The 18,096-nt window shown below is 41.9% G+C and overlaps 1 protein-coding gene across 1 annotated transcript in view; it reads right to left on the bottom strand.

Moving 5' to 3' along the window:
* The window catches only part of NKAIN2 (sodium/potassium transporting ATPase interacting 2), a 608,119-nt gene that overhangs the window by 25,197 nt on the left and 564,826 nt on the right, over nt 1-18,096 (bottom strand). The window contains exon 5 of the mRNA XM_063124718.1: nt 11,012-11,072. Coding sequence (XP_062980788.1) covers nt 11,012-11,072 — 61 coding nt within the window. The remainder of the gene's footprint in view (nt 1-11,011; nt 11,073-18,096) is intronic.

Genomic DNA, 18,096 nt, shown 5'->3' on the forward strand with positions numbered 1-18,096 from the left:
TGTTCAGGATGCTTATTATCTCCAGATATTATTTCCTCTTCCTTTTTTGCAATGTGGATCCAAACTTTTGTTGACAATTGTATGTCATTATCTGCAATTAGCTTAAGTGTGCATTTGTCCCCCACCGAAAAACACAGACCTCTCTTAAAGCAGGCATAGTACAACTAAGCCATTCAGTATCTTTTGCCCCACAAGTAGAAAAACAGCTTGAAGGAGCTGCTTTTGAGGGGGGTGGAAGGGGAAATAGCTGGAAGGGAAGAGGTTCTGCCACAGGACCCTTCTCCTTTCGTTGGTTTAAACTGCAGCCTTCCATGGCTGCTTTTCATTCTGTCTGGCTGTCTATCTGTATCTGTGTGTGTGTGTGTGTGTGTGTGTGTGTGTGTGTGTGTGTGTGTGTGTGTATCTATCTATCTATCTATCTATCTATCTATCTATCTATCTATCTATCTGGAGACTATTATCTCTTGTGTAACATTAATTCTGCCCTCCAAGTTAAAGCAGTACAAGACGAGTGGGCACAAAGGTTTCCATTTAAGCACTTTCTATGCTTGCATCATGACTGCGATTCACAAAAGTTAGTATGTGCAGTTATGCTCAGGGTGGGTGTCTTTTTCCCTTTGAACTATGCTTGTGCCATATCACAGCTTGCCCTGTATTTCAAAAGCCCTTTGCCATGTGGCACGGCAACAAGTTTGTTGTTTGTGAAACACTTGTTCAAAGCCCCTTTGGCTGCCTACAGCTAGTGATGCCGTCCTTTGGCTCCTGGACCATATAAAAAGTGTATCAGTATGATGGATGTACCTCTATTCTATCCAGGCAAGCTGAGGAAGTTGAACCTTGGCAACTGGAGGTCACAGCACAAAATGGTAATAACTGCAATACTTAGCATTTGTATGGCACTTTCAAGAGTTCAAACTGCTCCACATGCATTATCTTGTAATCCTTACCGCAGCCCTGTAAGGCTGGGGAACCTTTCTTCTCTCAAGGGCCACATTCTCCTGGGGGTAATTTATCAGGGGCTACATTTCAGTGGTGGGCGGAGCCAGAGCCAGCAGTGCACAGGGCCAGAGTCAAATATGGGTGGGGCCACCCTCCTCTCTTTCTCCACTCCCTCTTCCTTCTCTAACAGCAAGCTGCTGAGGGAAGGAAAGATTGCTCTTGCTTGAGGTCTGATCTGATAGCTCACATAAAGCTTTTGATATTTTGCCATGGGCTCCATAAAGCCCCAAGGCTGCAGGTTGTCCACCCCTGCTGTAAGGTGAGCATTATTATCTACCAGATTGCAGACAGGGAAGGGGGCTGAGGCTGAGAAGGAGTGGCTGGCCTAAGGCTATCTAGTGAAATCATGGCAAGGGTGAAATTCAAAAGCCAGGAACTTCTGGTTTGTAGTTCAGTTTCATTGCCATTCTGCAAATCTAAAAAAGTACTTCCACAGATAGAGAGCTGAAAGGTAGTACAGAAGCAGCTGAAGTCATCCTGAGTATTGTGTGTGTGTGTGGTGGTGAAATCAGAATACCAACATTTAAAGGTATCCCACTCATGGGGACATAAATAGTCCCACAGATGGATAAGGTACATCTGCAATAGATGGAAATTAGCCAAAATTTGGTAGACACAACATAATTCAAGGTACCAAATTTACCAGGAAAAACCAAACAATAGGATATATTTACCTCTCACTCAGAACTTGAGGCATGCAGTTTTGACCTCATAATAGGGGCCACCAGTCCAGATAGGGTGGAAGTCCTGCACTGTGCTGACAGACAGAGCCGGCCCTATCAAGAGGTGGACTGATGAGTCTGCATCAAGTGTCAGAGTGGGAGGATCTTGCTCTCCTTCCCCCACCTGTCAACGCTGTCCTGCCAGCCACTCTCCTGCTGTGGCATTTGCTGCAGTGACAGTGGGTGGTAGGGCTCTCTGAAGCAGCCGCATGCCTTCCCATTACACGTTTTCCATTTCCTGCAGCTGGGTCTTGTGAGAGGGTGCCCGGAGTCTCATGAGACAGCACTCAAAGTCTTGCAAGAGCACCTGCTCAAACTCTTGCAAGTTCAAGTGAGCTCTCTGGGGTCATGGGAGCTAGGAAGGGGCGCAACCCTGCAGCTGGGAAAGGGTGCAAGACAGAGGAAGGAAGAGATGCGAAGTAGTGCATGTTCTTGCTTCAAGCGGCAAGATCAGTTGGGCCAGGGCTGCTGGCGGAACACAGCATACACCCCCACCATGGAAAAGTCACTTGTGGAACACCTGCACACACCAGCAGAATGGCTAAAATGAATTGGAGTCATGGGTAGGGTAGGAGACACTTAAACTGTATCTTGTATCCCTTCAGTCCATAGCCGCACACCCTTGTTGATGGCACAAATTTACTCAGCTGCCTGACCATTGATTTCAATTGCGGCAGGGGGAGATTACAATATAGCTGTCTCTGGGGCTGTCTATATGTTTTAAAAGCCCCACGGCGGCTGTGCAGTGGCGCTATGTCAGTTATACAATGCAGCCGCCAATTTGCTGCCACTGCGGGGCTTTCCCCCAAAGCTGCACATTTAAAAAGTCGGGGATTTACCCCAATGTTTTATACCGGAATGAGGTCACCACAGTTCTTCTGTTGCCTGACATTGCTCCAGTATCAAGCCAGGGCTGTTCCCGGGTGGAGGGCGACCTCTGATTGGTCACCAGAAGCCAGGCAGAGGTCAGGCCTGGTGAGCTGAATGGCTGCTGGAAAGCCTGCGCTGCCTCCTGCCCTCAGAATTACCACAGCCACCCTGCAGTAGCGAAAGTGTGGCTTACCCCCCAAAATGGTGGCAACATGGCTCCATAAAGGCAGCCTCTCTGAGTTGACAACCGTCCCACCCATATCACCACAGCAGAGCACAGGATATGGTGTAATCAATATCCAACTACAGAATGCCACCACTACCTCCCCGCAGAGGGAGACCACAACACAGCTGATAGGGAGGCCAGCTGATAGAGCCATGTTTCTCGACCCTGAGGCCGAGGACTTCTAGAACTTGGAAGGGGAAACTCTGGTGATTGCAATCTATTGAAAGGGGCACTTGCAAAAAAGCAAAAGAAGAAAGGGAACTCGAAGACATGGCTAATACTTCTTTGCAGAGAATTCTTACAGGTACCTCACCCGACACAAAAACCCAATGTCACTCCACTCTAACAACTGGAGGTGCCAGGCCAGAGCACACCACACCACACAAGGGCAGAGGGAACACGAGCTGCAAAGTAGAATGGCTGCAGATGTCTCCCATAGTGCCCCTGGCCCCGTTACCATACATGAGTACTGTGTCTTGTCTGAACTGGATCGCTCCAACGCTCCTCCCCACTTTTGTGCAGTTTCTTCCCCCATTCTAAGAGCTGGAAATGCCACTTGCAAGGCATAGGTAGTGGCAGCAAGAACTTTAAGCTAATTTATGTTGGTCATTTTGGTCCCATTCCTTTCGCCTTTGGCCCTCCCCAACACAGGAATTCCACCCCTGAGATGTTCTGAAATTGAATTTAGCGCTCAGAAAGGAAAGAGGTTTAACACTACTGGGTTATGCTAATTACACAGTGTGTACCTAAGGCTGGTCTCATTTTTTACTCTGGTGTAAGAACCTCCTCTGAGTGCCTACTCCCAGGGAAGCTCAGAGGATGGCAACAAGGGAGACGGCCTTTTCAGTGGTGGCCCCCCAATTATGGAACGATCTCCCTGATGAGCCTCGCCTGGCACCAACATTGTTATCTTTTCGGCACCTGGTCAAGTCTTTTCTCCCAGTCATTTAACACCATATGCTGGGGTTTTTTAACTGACCCCAGGATAGTTGTTTTAAATGGATATTGTCTGTTTTGTTTGTTTGCATTTATGCTTTTTATGGTTTTAAATTTTGTATATATTTTTTCAATGTTCACTGTTATAAACCTTTGTAAACTGCCCAGAGAGTTTTGGCTATCGGGCAGTATATAAATGTAATAAATAATGATAATAATAAAAAAAATGCAGTTCCAATTTGGATCAGGTCTACAGCACTCTGGGAGTGAAGGGTTAAACCTTCCCCCCATTTTTCTCCTGTAATCTTCCCCTTCTTATGTGTATGATATATGTGTGTGTGTGTGTGGTGTGTCTAATATATATATGGGGGGGGGGAGTGGGAGAAGCCTCCATTGACTCTAATGGAGACTTTTTTCTTTTATTTATTTATTGCATTTATATCCTGCCATTTTTCCTCCAAGGAACCCAATGCGGCATACATAATCCTCCACCTCTCCATTTTATCCTCACAACAACAACCCTGTGAGGTAGTTTGGGCGGAGAGTCTATGACAGGCCCAAAGTCACTCAGTTTCCATGGCTGAGTGGGGACTAGAACCCGGATCTCCCAACACTCTAGCTGCTACACTACACTGGCTCACTTTTAGGCAGTTAATGGAGGCTTCGTTTCTTTGTTTAACCCTCCCCACCCTACCCACCCCGAAGGTGTGGGTGTGTATGAAATTTCAGGAAAAATAGTGGAGTAAAAAAGGTAAGACCTGCCTAAGCTTCAGGCTACGTAATTAGCATAATGTATAGTTTGGCCCAGTGTGTGCGTTCTGGGAGTGTCATCGGGAAGTTATGTTCATGCTCTACTGTTTCCCTTCTCTTTCCTGCCCTTTGTGGATGTTGTGCTCATGAAAGAGCGGTTGTGAGAAGCATATGAGGATTTGAATTCCTTAAGGATGCCCGGCAGTAACAGAGTCATTGCTGGCAGGGCTTCTTGGGCTGAAGGAGCGGGCCGCCCTGGCATCATTTTGCATGGGTAGTGATGCAGGACGTATACTGGAAGTGTGTGCCTGTTATCACAGAGGTCCATCAGATGCATGTTTTATTGCACCCTTGTTACTGGGCACTCACGGATTTTCACGGGTCCTCACAACATCGTCTGCGTGCCTCACACCCCTTCTAGCCTTGTTTACACGACAAAAAATCACCTCAGTAAGTCCAACTTATTTTTTGAGATGGAAGTTGCCGCTATCTCCTGCTGTGTGCAGGAGAAGCCATGGGATCAAAACAACCCACTGAATGGGCCACCTGCATGTTGTTTACTTCCTCTTTCAAAAGAGGAAATAATGAGGGGCAAACGCATGGGTCGAGAAGCAACGGTAAGCAAATGTGATTTTCGCCTGTGTGATGATGGCCATAAGCTCATCAACTTCCTCCATGTGTTGGTAGCATCTGGACATTGTCACTGGCACGATCTTTGGTTGGTGTGCTTTAGCACTGTTTCGAGGAATGCTGGAGGCATCTTTCCTTGTTTTTAACACTGTGTTTGTATTTTGTAGTTGTGTATTTTTCCTCTCCTGGGCTGATCATACATTAAATATGGTGGCTTTAGTGCCAGTTTATCTCCAGTCCTGAAGCAATGTGAGAATAGGATTGCTCTGATATTTTACTTACATAGCCATTTCCTATCAAAGGCTTACTGAAGTGCTTGGGGAAAATATTCACACGTGAGAGATTTTTTGAATTTGTACTAAAGCTTCTAATATATACATGCATATGTTTGCTTTGGTTTTTCTATGCTTTTTACTGCCTCAAGGAACCATTTAAAGGACCAAAATAATGTAAGCGATAGGCATCTGATACCATTCCAGTTGTTAGACTGCACATTTTGCATGATCTTGAATTATTCTGGCCACATAAAAGGATCCCTAGGGGTCAGGAAGCTATATACAAAACAGAAACATGGGTCCAAATAACAAACTACTCCCTGACAATTAGATATTTTCTGCCTATTTTGATATCTCTTTTTTGCATTCCAGGTTTCCAGATTTTTATTTTTATTTTTTAAAGAGCCCTACATCTAAATATATTTTTTTCAACTATCTCTTATTTATTTATTTATTTATTTATTGACTACTGATTGACTGCCAATGAATATCATCTATGGAATGGATCAAGGGCTCACAACTACAAGTTCCACAAATATGAGATCTGCAATAAGCAACACATGTGTGATAGATTATGGCGCCACATACACAAGGTCACAGTTTTGTAATCTGCATTATACTGGAATAACTGCCACTCCTGGATCTGCATTTGCAACCATTAATGTGATTAAAATGCTCATAAGCACTCACAAGCTTAGATTGACAGGCTGGAAGAAATGCACATTCAAACTTCATTTTAGACAACTATAATCGTACAACAGGGTGAATGTGAACAGTATGAAACTTTATAAAGTGTATTAAGTGGATACCTAAGAAATGATTATTCACATTCAAGGATCTTGGTATATGGGGTCCTGAAATTTCTTCAGCAATAAATTAATCAGAAAATTATTAAGGGTCTAAGCAAAACAAATTAGATAATTTAAAAACCTACGCTTTTCCGACTGATTGTCAGCAACTTTATTCCAAAGAATGTCCCACTGAGTTTAATGGGGCATACTCTCTCCATTGAGTGAATTTAGGATTACTGCTTTCAGCCTAATCTTTTCACCCTTTCTCAGAAGAAAGTTCTACTGATATGGTTTGTGCATAACATTAACCCATGGTTTATTTAACCCATGGTTTGTTGAATTCCAGGTTGTCATAATGTGTGAATCACGAATAACCCAGAAAAGAACATATAATTTGTTGTTGAATTCTGAACTCTGGATTGTTTAAACCTTGGATTGTCATTGTAACCAACCCAGAACTGTGGGTTGTTCATGGGTTGCTTCACCAGGCTACAGAGGTGGTGAGCAAGAGTCATAAAAACATAGCCACTCTGTATGCCAGGGCTACAGCACAGCAATGGCAGTTGACACAGAGAAGGAACAGGCAAAGGAGGAGGGAAACAAACAATCCAGGGATTGAGAAAACAAACCACAGTTCGTTTAATCATCTGCCAGATGAATCCTGTGTAGGGCAACAAATCATGGGTTAATCATGTGTTAAATAAATCATGGATTAGTGTTATGTATGAACCAGGCTTATGTTCAATGATATGTGTCCCCAACAAAGTATATATAGCAAGGCAGTCTTATGCTGCAATCCTATACTCACATTTATTTAGGAGCTGGTCCCATTGAACTCAGTGGAACTTACTCAATTGTAGGCATGTATAGCATTGCACTGTTAGTGATATATCCCTCAAGACATGAATTTTTAGTAAAGAAAGGAACAGAACATAGATCAGCAACTTGAATGTGCTGCTGTCCAAATCTGATGCACTACAGCGCCTATTATCTCCAGCTAGCATGGCCAATGGCCACGTTGACTGGGGAAGTTGGGAGTTGTAGTATAACACATCTGGAAAGCACCAGGTTGGGTATGGTGGCATGGATCTTAGGTTCTTACATGGATTACGATTATTTATTATTTTCCTTCAAATAAAACAGAAGGTAAGAAAGCAGTGGAAGTAATATAGAACCTTCAGAGGTGATTTATTTATTTTATTTATTTTATTTATTACATTTTTATACCGCCCAATAGCCGAAGCTCTCTGGGCGGTTCACAAAAATTAAAACCATTAAATATAATATAGTGATGTAATAACCTGAAATGCAATGAAAAGTGTGTACTGTTTTTTTTTGTTTTTTTGTTTGTTTTAACATTTTAGCCAAATATTACTGCTTGGTAGAAATGGCTGTGTATGCCCAAAGGTGGACTCATACTGTTCTTGTGGACATATATGATGTTTCCCTGGCTGATCACATTGTGCTTCCTTAGGCAGTCATGACCATACTGTTTGGAACATGCCAGGTTTACTCATCCTTCTTCCTAGGACAGAGTAGAGCCAGGAGGAAATGAATTCAGTGAACTAGCAAGCATCTTCTTTTAATTTCATGTCATCTACAAATCCCACCAGGCTGTTGTTTTATTGATGGCACTCCAGAGCTTTTCACTAAGTAACTAAATATTTAATGATGTTTTCAAAAAAACATTGAATTGTTGGATTTTCTTGACATAAAGCTTGTACTGGAGGAGTCAAATTGCTAGAGAGACTTTAAACTGATTAAATGAATATTTCAAAGTAATAAAATTAACTGTGCAATTTTAAGAAAATGTAGCTCTAATACGATTTCTGAAAAACAAACAAGATGCTTGGGTAAGATTATATCCCACCAAGGAAAGATAAGTGTTGACGTTTTAGTGGTTTTAAATTGCTGCTGCTAATAATCCCTGTGATGTGAGAATGACAACTACTTTATGATATCAAATCAGCAGAGAGTGATGCAGAGTGAGAGGAAAGGGGGTAACATGGACCTTGCCTTCATGGGTCTGTATCCCTTTATACTTTAGCAGAATTTCTCTTTGAAGTTTATGTCCTATTTCCATGCTTTAGCTACCTTTTGCAATGTCCCTTTCTCCTCCCTATCTGCCCATCAGTAGAAGCCCTTGAATCTTACAGTTGCTGCAGCACTTTCCACTTTTGTCATTTGTAGCAATTGTTCTGTCCAGTGCTCCCCCAAAACTCCAAAAGGCTCACCGAAGATGAACACTTCCAGAGGATTTTTGGGGATGGATTGGAAAGGCAGTACCTTAAATGGTAATTTCAGTGCCAGAAGGGCATGACAGTGCCGCAAATCTCACAATTATCTGGTTCAGAATATGAATTTGCCTAGTTTGCAATGTAATATAAACAAAACATTAACAAAACACTGTTTCCCCCAAAAGATCTTCTACAGCATGGAATGTAAAATGAGATTCTGCACAAGTGCAGACTACAGTTAATAACATGGTCTTTCTGCCACCCCCCTTTTTTGTCACTAATTTCTAGATTCGCACCATCTACTTATTATAGGGAAATGAAGATAACCAGGAGCATCCAGTCTGCTTACATTGTTCTCAGGGCAGACATGCAAGATAGTGCATATGTGCCCAGACAAGTTGCACCCTTGATCAGAAGATCTATTGCAATATAATCCCTATGGATAGAGATAATTGTAAACATGTTGGTTACCTGCCCCGAGCCTTTAAGACAGGTCAACACATAAACTGAAACAGACAAACAAATCAATTTATATTCTGCTCACATTCTCTGATCATTAAAACATGATGTTTTATATTGGACCCTGAACTACTATTGAGTGAATTTCTTCATAACGAGCCCTAGCCTGCTTGGAAAAAAAATGCGAGAGAGGAAAAGAGTGGCTTTAAGATATTCATGTATCCAGCATCCAAATATCATGTCTTTCCCTTTACGTTGCTCATCACTATTGATACGAATGACAACCACAATATAATTTTGGTTAGATAATGAGAAAACCACCCAGGGTCCAATCCAGCCCCAGTCAACACGATGCCAAAATTTCTTCTCTTGTTGGATCCAGCAATATCCACCCACAGATGGAAGGGCTCCTTCTGTCAGTGTGAGGCCTTTGAACCAGTGAAAACGTTCTGCTGGATGATCAGGGGTAGAGCTGATATTTGCTTATTCCCTCTCCCCTTCCTCTCCCCTATCCCCCTGAAAATATTGGGATTTGCGGGATCCTGGAATGTTGGAGGACCCTCAGGAACAGTGGGGAAGGTGGTGCTGGGGGCTATAGAATGAGGAAAAATTGGTGAAAATACCCCCACCCCCTTTTGCCAACTAGTGTGTTCTGAGCAGAATTCTGCTTGGTAATACTCCTGCTGGTGAAATAAAAACCTCTGGATCCAATCCAGCGAGATTTCATGGGGTAGTATCCTATTGCGCCTGTGCACTCATGGAAGCAAATGTTCATATAATGGGGCATTCAGGTTTCTAAAAAAATTCAATACAAGTGGAAGCACTCTTTTCTGGAACAGGTCAGGTCAGTGGAGCCTGCAGATTCTGGGATTACTTTCTAGAAGTGCAAAATCTCTGTTGTGCAAGTGCTCACTCCCATGAATGCAACCAGAAGCAGCGGAGGTCGGGCTGCACCACTGGATACTGCCCATAGTATTTAACTATGTGCTTTGTTGCTGAAATACGCTACCACAGGCTGAACTAGATGTCGTGCTCAACATGGGGCTGCTGTTGAAAATGACAGTCCCATGTTAATCTCACCCCACCTCCATAACATTTAGGCATACTTGTTTGTGTCATGCCACCATTACATTGTGCTCCACATAAATGGCTACTGCTGGCAAGGATTAGGGAACAACACAGGGAGGTGTAGGTGGGGTGGGAGAACCCAAGATGGAACTTCCATTTTCTTGACCCCTCTGTAAGACATAATATTTTTGCCTTCAGTGATATGTTTTCTAGGTTGGCACAAGTGTTATAAGAAAAGAGTAGGAAAGCTGTTATTAAGAGGAAGTGTAATTTTGATTTCTATGTAGTTTATGCCTTTCTGTGATTATAATAGTTAAATTATTTATCATGTTTGTCTATGGTTTTGATGAGTGTCCTATGGGAAAAATACGGGAAAAATTGGTCAATGAAAGTGTAAATAAAGATTGATCGAGTGGTTGATACTGATGACAAACAGAGCTAAAAGAACAGAGGTGACTATGTAAAAAGCAAGATTAAAAAAGGCAAATTAAAACCAATTGCATCTATGTAGTTCATTCTACTCAACTGGGTTTAGTGACATAGCAAATAAGGAAAAACTAAAACATATTAACCCTCCTCCTTAAATTAACAGATTCTTCCTGGCTTCACCTCTCTGCAGTGAGACTATTGGAATGGATTGGTATGGTATCAGTTTTTGCCCAAAGTGTTACGACAAATCTCATAGTCACTTTACAAGAACTTTATCTACAGGATAAAGCATTAGTAGGCCCATAGTTAGTATTAGTCATAGTGAGAAGCACTAAGAATTGTACCTGTGATGAATTTTTGAGGGAGAGAATCATTTTGTACTGTTTTCATTTCAGAAAAAAAGTAATTGTTTCTAAAGCTGTATTTTACCACTCCCTCCCTTTGCTCCAAGCTGTTGTGGTCTTTTAAGGATCCAATATTCTAGGCAGCCCCACCCCATCCTATTCCCAATTTTAGAGTATGACAAAGTATTCAAAATCCTATCAAAGTGGGATGGATGAGCGAGATGGATGATATAGAAATGGTTTCCACTGGTATGTAATAAAACTTTAGTACTTACAGCTGTCCTCTTCTTCGGTGATACATTTCACAACATAACAGGCGTAGATGAATCCTGCCAGCTTAAACAAAATGGAACAATATTAGATACACAGTAAAAGTGGATAGAATCCTCATCAGTGGTGTGTGCCGGGGTGTCTGCTTGTAAGACAAACATAACCATCCCTGTGTTTTGCTATGAAAATTGCATTTCTTTAACATAATGATGTATTTGCAGCAAAAACTATCCTCCCAGGATAAATATCCATAATGGCTATATGGGTCTACTGCATTGATGTAGAATTCTCTTTTAAATTCATTCATTTCTTCCTGTCATCCAGAAATGAGGCCCATGTAAGCCTTAATCAGGGGTTCCTAAACTGGGCAGACTAAACAACACGTGAGGAGAGGGAGCGCATAGCCCTCTGCTGTTGTACCATTTGTCACCCTCTACTCATGCAGGGTGACTTTCTGAAGATACAAAGAGCCTTCTGTATTTGTGGAGGTTTTTAATACTATAGAAAATTAGTGTACAAGGATGCCTCTTACTGTATCAGCGAGGGCCTTTCCAGAGATTCAAAGTCCACCCTGACTAAATATTATTCTTTCCACATTAGTCCTACAGCACCCCCTCCAGAGACAATAGCACAAAATCTACTTTCATATAACGAATGAGTGAATAGCCCATGGATGTATTTCTGGCATGGGCAGACTTCAAGCTTGTGTAAAGATTTACTTTATTTTTTATTAGAACTCTGAGGTCCACCAACCAGAGCCACATACAAAATAATGCTTCATACAAGCAGACATACACTAGGAATAAAAGAACAAAGTGTTTCTGGGTATGTGGACATTCCAGAATTTTGGGATTAGTTCTAGAATCCTGCTCACAAGTCCCTTTTTCACAAAATGCCACTCCTGGGTGTCCCTCGTGGTTTCTTTTCAGTCACCTGATTTAAGAGGGGGAAAAGCTTTTAAGTTGTTGCTGTTGTTGACATCTGGGTGCCATACTTCCTGATCTACTGCAAATCACTCAGAGATTTTAACTTGGTGTTTTAAATTTGTAATTTTGCATTGCTGCTGTTTTTATCTGGTTGAGCTTTTATATTGTATTATACTGTTGTTTTATACTTTGAATGTTTTAAATTTTTGTGAACCGCCCAGAGAGCTCCGGCTATTGGGCGGTATAGAAATGTAATAAATAAATAAATAAATAAATAAATAAAACTACTGGTAGGTCTGAATCTACCTTCTGCCCACCCCTGGTACATTCTGCTCCACCTCTTTATAAAAAATCTATCTGGGTGTGTATTCTAGAAAAAGGGGAGGGTGGAGAGAGCGAGAGCACAGTCTCCAAAGTATCTAAAATAAGTAACACAAAGAATTAACACAATGGCAGATGCAGGAGTGTTTTTCCTCACCAACTCATCAGTCTCAGACCCTCTGCTGTCTGTAATATGGGGATAATAATATTAACCCCCACCACTGCCCTTATAGTAAGGATTGCTTCAGTAATCCTTGAACACTGGAAAATATTCATATATAAACATTACTATAACATTGGGTTCTATAGTGGAGAAGCCCTTGCCCCCATTGAAGAACTAAAAAAACCCAATTCCCCAAATGGTGAATGCATAGAGTTGGATCTGTATTGCTCATCCCTAATAGTATTACAGGGAATTTCCAGTAACATCCTGTGACACTCACACCATCAGATTCCCTATGGCCATAACTTTATTTATTTATTTATTTATTACATTTTTATACCGCCCAATAGCCGAAGCTCTCTGGGCAGTTTACAAAAATTAAAACCACGAAGAGCATAAAAACAACCAACAATTTAAAAATACAATAGCAATGGATACAGTGACTGGGTTCACATAACGCTCTAACCTCTCTCAATGATTGAGTGTTGGTTGCTTGTTAAATTGTAGGTTAGCATGTTGTCTGAAGCCAGGCCATTTTCCACTGGGTGGTTTATTAACCATGCAATGTGGCTTATTTGTCTTGAGAACCCATGATTTGTTGTTGGGTTGTTTAGGGTGGTTAACAACTACGCTGGACAAGCCACTGTGCAGAAAAATATCATGGGTTCAGACAACACACTAATTCACAATTCAGCAAACAACCCACACTCAACTATTGAGTGCAGGTTTTTGTGTTGTGCTGGGGAACAACTTTCAGGTTTACATCCCACTCCCCAATGTATAGAAAGTATAATGAGAATTGGGTGTGCGTGAACAGACTTTGATTGTATTTTATGTAAAAGCCCCCTGTTCCTATTGTAGGTTATACACATGGTGGAGAAGGATGCACTACGATGAGGTTTATTCTTCGGTCCCTTATACAGATGGTTAATGTACATGCTACGGCTGTGTGTGAACTATCACCAAGTGCTGGGGAAATACAATAAACAATTGCAAGAAAAGATACTAACTCATCCCTAAATTGTTGTTTCATCATAGTGAGATAATTATATCATTGTGCTAACTCATTTAATTTTCCATTGTGCATTTGGCAACCAAAGACATTCCCTCATCACCTTTCCCCTGAATTACATGCACAACATAACCAGAAATGGAAACATTATTTGAAGCATTTCTGTGTGCTTGTGCTGGAAGGGCACAACAGTTTAATCCACCATGGGGAACTTTGGGCCTTGGCATCTACAGAAAAAAAGATTGATATCACCTATACAGCAGGCAAAAACAAATTGGATTTCCCCCCAGATTTTATTTGCAGCCTTTAAGATAAGTATAAATGAAAGGAAAAGGAAAAGCAGTCAGCAAAACTTGGCAGAATAGTACATGGACTGTAAGATTTTGCTTCACATATTACAAGAGAGAATGTTGTTCCTTGTGGATGAAAGGTTTGATGATCTCTCATTTAGTATTGAGTGAGATCAGAATACCTAAGCTGGGACATTATTTGTCTCTAGGCAGCCATATTTCTTTGTACTAAAAGGGGCATGCGGGGTTATTTTTCCATCAGCATTTTATGATGTGCGCACACTGACAACAACTCAAGGCTCCATACAACTCAAATGTTCCAGTGGAGCACTGTACAAGCAAGCATTCTATTCTTCAGATCTTGGGAAGGCTTCACATGACCAAGAAGGGTGTGTGTGTGTGCGTGCATGCACACTTTCCCTTATATCAGGTTGGGGACATACCTGGTCCTTTGGAACTTCACCTGTGTATCACAGCTGCTGAATCAGTCTGATCATTTCAAGGGTGTATGATAGGAAAGCTATATTATATTGCCTCATCAGCTGAGTTTTGTAGAACAGCAGTTCCCAGCCAGCATATGGAGGCTCACCGCTGAGCCTCAGCACAGCTTGTCAAGCCTGCCTCAAAACAGAGCCAATTATAATTGCTCAGTGAAGCATCCCTTTCATTGCCGTTTCTCAGCTGGTGATCTGCCCTGGATGGGGGTCTGGAGGTTGGTCGTAGAGCAATGGTGCTTTCTGACCTTTTGGACATTGCTCAGAAAACATTCACATCTCTCTGCTCTCTCTAACATCGCCATTGGCAAGAGTGGCAAATTAGCCCAGATGAGCAGTGAAAAGTAGTGGAAGAAATCCCTGAGCTAACTAGGTTGAAAAAAGTGAGAAACTCTGTTGTAGACTTTTAGGAATTGTTTATTTTCATTATATTGCCTGGCTCCAGCTAATGCAAGGCTGAGGCTACACGGCATGCACTTAGCAGACCTGAAATTTACCACAATTCCTAGCCTGAATGCTGTGTGGATGCAGATGTGTCAAAAGTGTAGGATCACATCTGAGAGCTGAACATATCAAGAAATGGCAGGAAAAAGAATTAGGGAGATCTATAATAAAATACAATCACAATATGAGTCACTAAACATGTTGGCTGGTGATACAAATGTGATTTTTTTGAACATTAGTATAATTATGTAGTTATTTTATTTACTTATTACATTTACACATTACTTTTTTTTCAAGGAGCTCAAGGCGGTATACATGGTCCCCTCACCAATTTTATCCTTACAGTGTTCCTGTGAGGTAGGTAAAGTTGGGAATTGGCCCAAGGTCATCTAGTGAGCTTCATGGCTGCGTGGGGGACTTGGACCAAGTTCTCCCCAGTTCTTGCTCAACACTCTAACCCAACCCTCTCCAACCTCGTGCTTTCTAGATGTTTTGGACTCCAACTCCTAGCATGCCTGATTATTGGCCATACTGTCTAGGTCTGATGGCAGTTCAAGTCCAAAACATCTGGAGGGCACCAGGTTGGGAAAGGCTGCCCTAATCACTACACCACAAATTGTATATCTCCGCTCATTAATATCTAAACAGTATACAACTTTAATGAGATGTGCATATAAATATGGAGAGGGAATACACCAGGTATCCAAAGTTAATATCCAAAGTGGCTGGCATGAATAAATTATTTAGCTGTGAGATGATGTCACTGTTGATTCCATCACTTTTGAGGCATGAAATGCAATAGCCTGTCTGTGACACAGGAGGTCCTTTTGCTAAAATAAAACCTCCTTTTAGGGATCCTTTCCTGCCAATCTGAATACAGACTCAATATTGTTATTAAGTAATTATCACCCACTATCAATATGCCTACTAGATGGTGGCACGAGGAATGGATATGTGGCTTTCGAGATGGGATGAAACTGAAGGAGAAACAATGTGTAATGGCAGCAGACCCAGTTGCCTGTCCAAACCAGCTCTGCCCAATCCTGTATCAATCAGGTCATGTGAGCTCAGATTTGGGGGGCACATGTGGGAGAGTGTTAAGCTCCCTCCCTGCTTGCAGCTTACTTCCCTGTAGTCCTCCCCCTCCAATGATGTTTCCTCAGCTGAGCTTCAACACCAGCACATAATAACATAAGGAGAGCCATCCTGGATCAGACCAAGGATCCATCTAGTCCAGCACTCTGTTCACACAGTGGCCAACCACTTGCCCATGGGAAACCCACAAGCAGGACACAGGTGAAACAGCACCCTCCCACCCATGTTCCCCAGCAACTGGTGTATATACCGCCTGTGATAGCAGAAGTAGCAAATAGCCATCAGAACTAGCAGCGATTGGTAGCCTTCTCCTCCTGGAATTTGTCTTTTAAAGCTTTTTGATAAGGAAAAAAAAAGCACAGAGAGTTTCAATCAAAGAACCTCATTTAACATCTAGTTTTGCCCTAGTTAGTTGCTTGGCATGTACATAGGTCTGACATGAGAGTGAAGGTTAGTTGAATGATTTCTGATGTCACAAGGCCCCAGTGAGTCCCTGAAGCCAAGAAACAGCGTTGGATCCCATGAGGAATCCATGGGGGACTTGCTCCCAGGGGAAAAGTTGCACGTTTCCCAAATACAGTCTTTCCTTGCTTTCAAATAGCCCTCCTCTCACCTACACAGGTAAAGTTGTTAATGATGCAAGGAAGACAGAATGACAGACTTTCAGAGGTGGGGGACGTTATTATAGACGATAATATTTTTCTCTTAATGTCTTGATCTGTGGTACAGAAGCATCTTTTTTTAAAACCAGAGCTAAATCACACACACACACACACACACCCTGAGCTGCAATGTGGCTCTACTGAGAGACTTTCACACTTAGCAGGCATGAGAACTCTCTGCAGGAGCTAACATACATTGTTTCTTGTGTTATTGTCAGCAGGTCATCTCTGCTGTATCAAAGTATTATTTCCTTCACTTACATGACTAAAAGACGGAGGGCTGTTTGCTCTATGTTTGTGCAAGCATTGGCTCTTTGATTTTTTTGTTTTTGGAACCACAGGATCACACTTTGCATTCGACAGTCCCAAGAAAGGTCTAAAATTACAGTGATGATGACATTCTTATTAACAGCACTTGTCACATTTTAACATTTCTTGTTACAATGTCAGAAGTTAATATCTCATTAACTAACCTTTTCTCTCACAGCACAGCCAACACATGGTAGCACAAATTATACATAGTGCTGATACTTTAGTTGTGTTTAGTTGCGTCCTCTTAACTATCATGGGAACTCATTTGAAATTTTTACAGCATTTCAGCAGGTGATCTCATTGATTAAAGGCATGCCATTTAAATAGAAAACGATCTCCTCTAAACTTTAGGGCTGAGATAAAATGGGAGGAGTATTTTGCAAAAAATGTTACTCCCTAAGAAATACACAGTTGTTTGGGGACCTTGAAAAATGGAATGAAAATGTTTTCATATATTTGAATCTGTCTGAAGAAGCTTCCTGATGACACCAAGGACCTAGAATGAGGGTAATGCTTCTAGTTCATTTTGTGATCTGACTCAGTAACAATGTTCAGATGACACGCTAAGCATGGTGGTTAAATATTTTGAGCTAAACTTTATGGCTTAGTGTGTCGTGTGAACCATGACTTACCATGTTGTGTGAACCATTCCTAACTATGGTGGCTAAATAACCACGGTTTAAACATGCTCACCATCCATTTGCTGCAGAAAGGTTAGCGGCCTAACCATGGCTTGGTATGTTATCTGAACAGGCCCATTGTAGCTGTTAGCATGTAATAACCTGCACACTCCCCTCTTCTGCTTTACTCCACAACCCATGATAATTTCAACAATCCATGATCCGCTTCTGCTGAGCATGATGACTGAACCCTGACCGCTAGGTTGTTTAGGAGTTAAACCCAGTGGTTAGTTGAACAACAAATCACAAGTTAATGGCTGGGATATTTAGCCTTAAACATCCCAGTAGTCTGGATTCAGACAACTTAGCAGGAGCCAATTGTACGAGTTGAGTAAAGGTGGAAGAGGTGTTCCCATGCTCTTCCACTTGTGCATGGATTGCTGTTATGTGTGAACCAGATCTCAGTCGCATAGCCAAATACAATTGGTGTTATCACGGTATGATAAGTTTTTTCTGATGAGCTGGGATTGCCTCAGAAAGAGGTCCCTATTTAAACAAAAATGGTGCTGAAGGTGCAGAGTGGGATCAGGGTGGGGAACTCCAGACAGCTCTGAACAGCAATGGTAGGATGGAGGGAGGGGGGAGTCAAGCGAAAAGTAATACATGTGGAAGCTACTTTCTGTTGGGATAATCAGGAGTCATAAAACAAACTTCCCCATGTCCAGTATTTATTTCATCTAATGTATGGATC

This window comes from Elgaria multicarinata, chromosome 4 (assembly GCF_023053635.1).
Source record: "Elgaria multicarinata webbii isolate HBS135686 ecotype San Diego chromosome 4, rElgMul1.1.pri, whole genome shotgun sequence".
Lineage (NCBI taxonomy): Eukaryota > Metazoa > Chordata > Lepidosauria > Squamata > Anguidae > Elgaria > Elgaria multicarinata.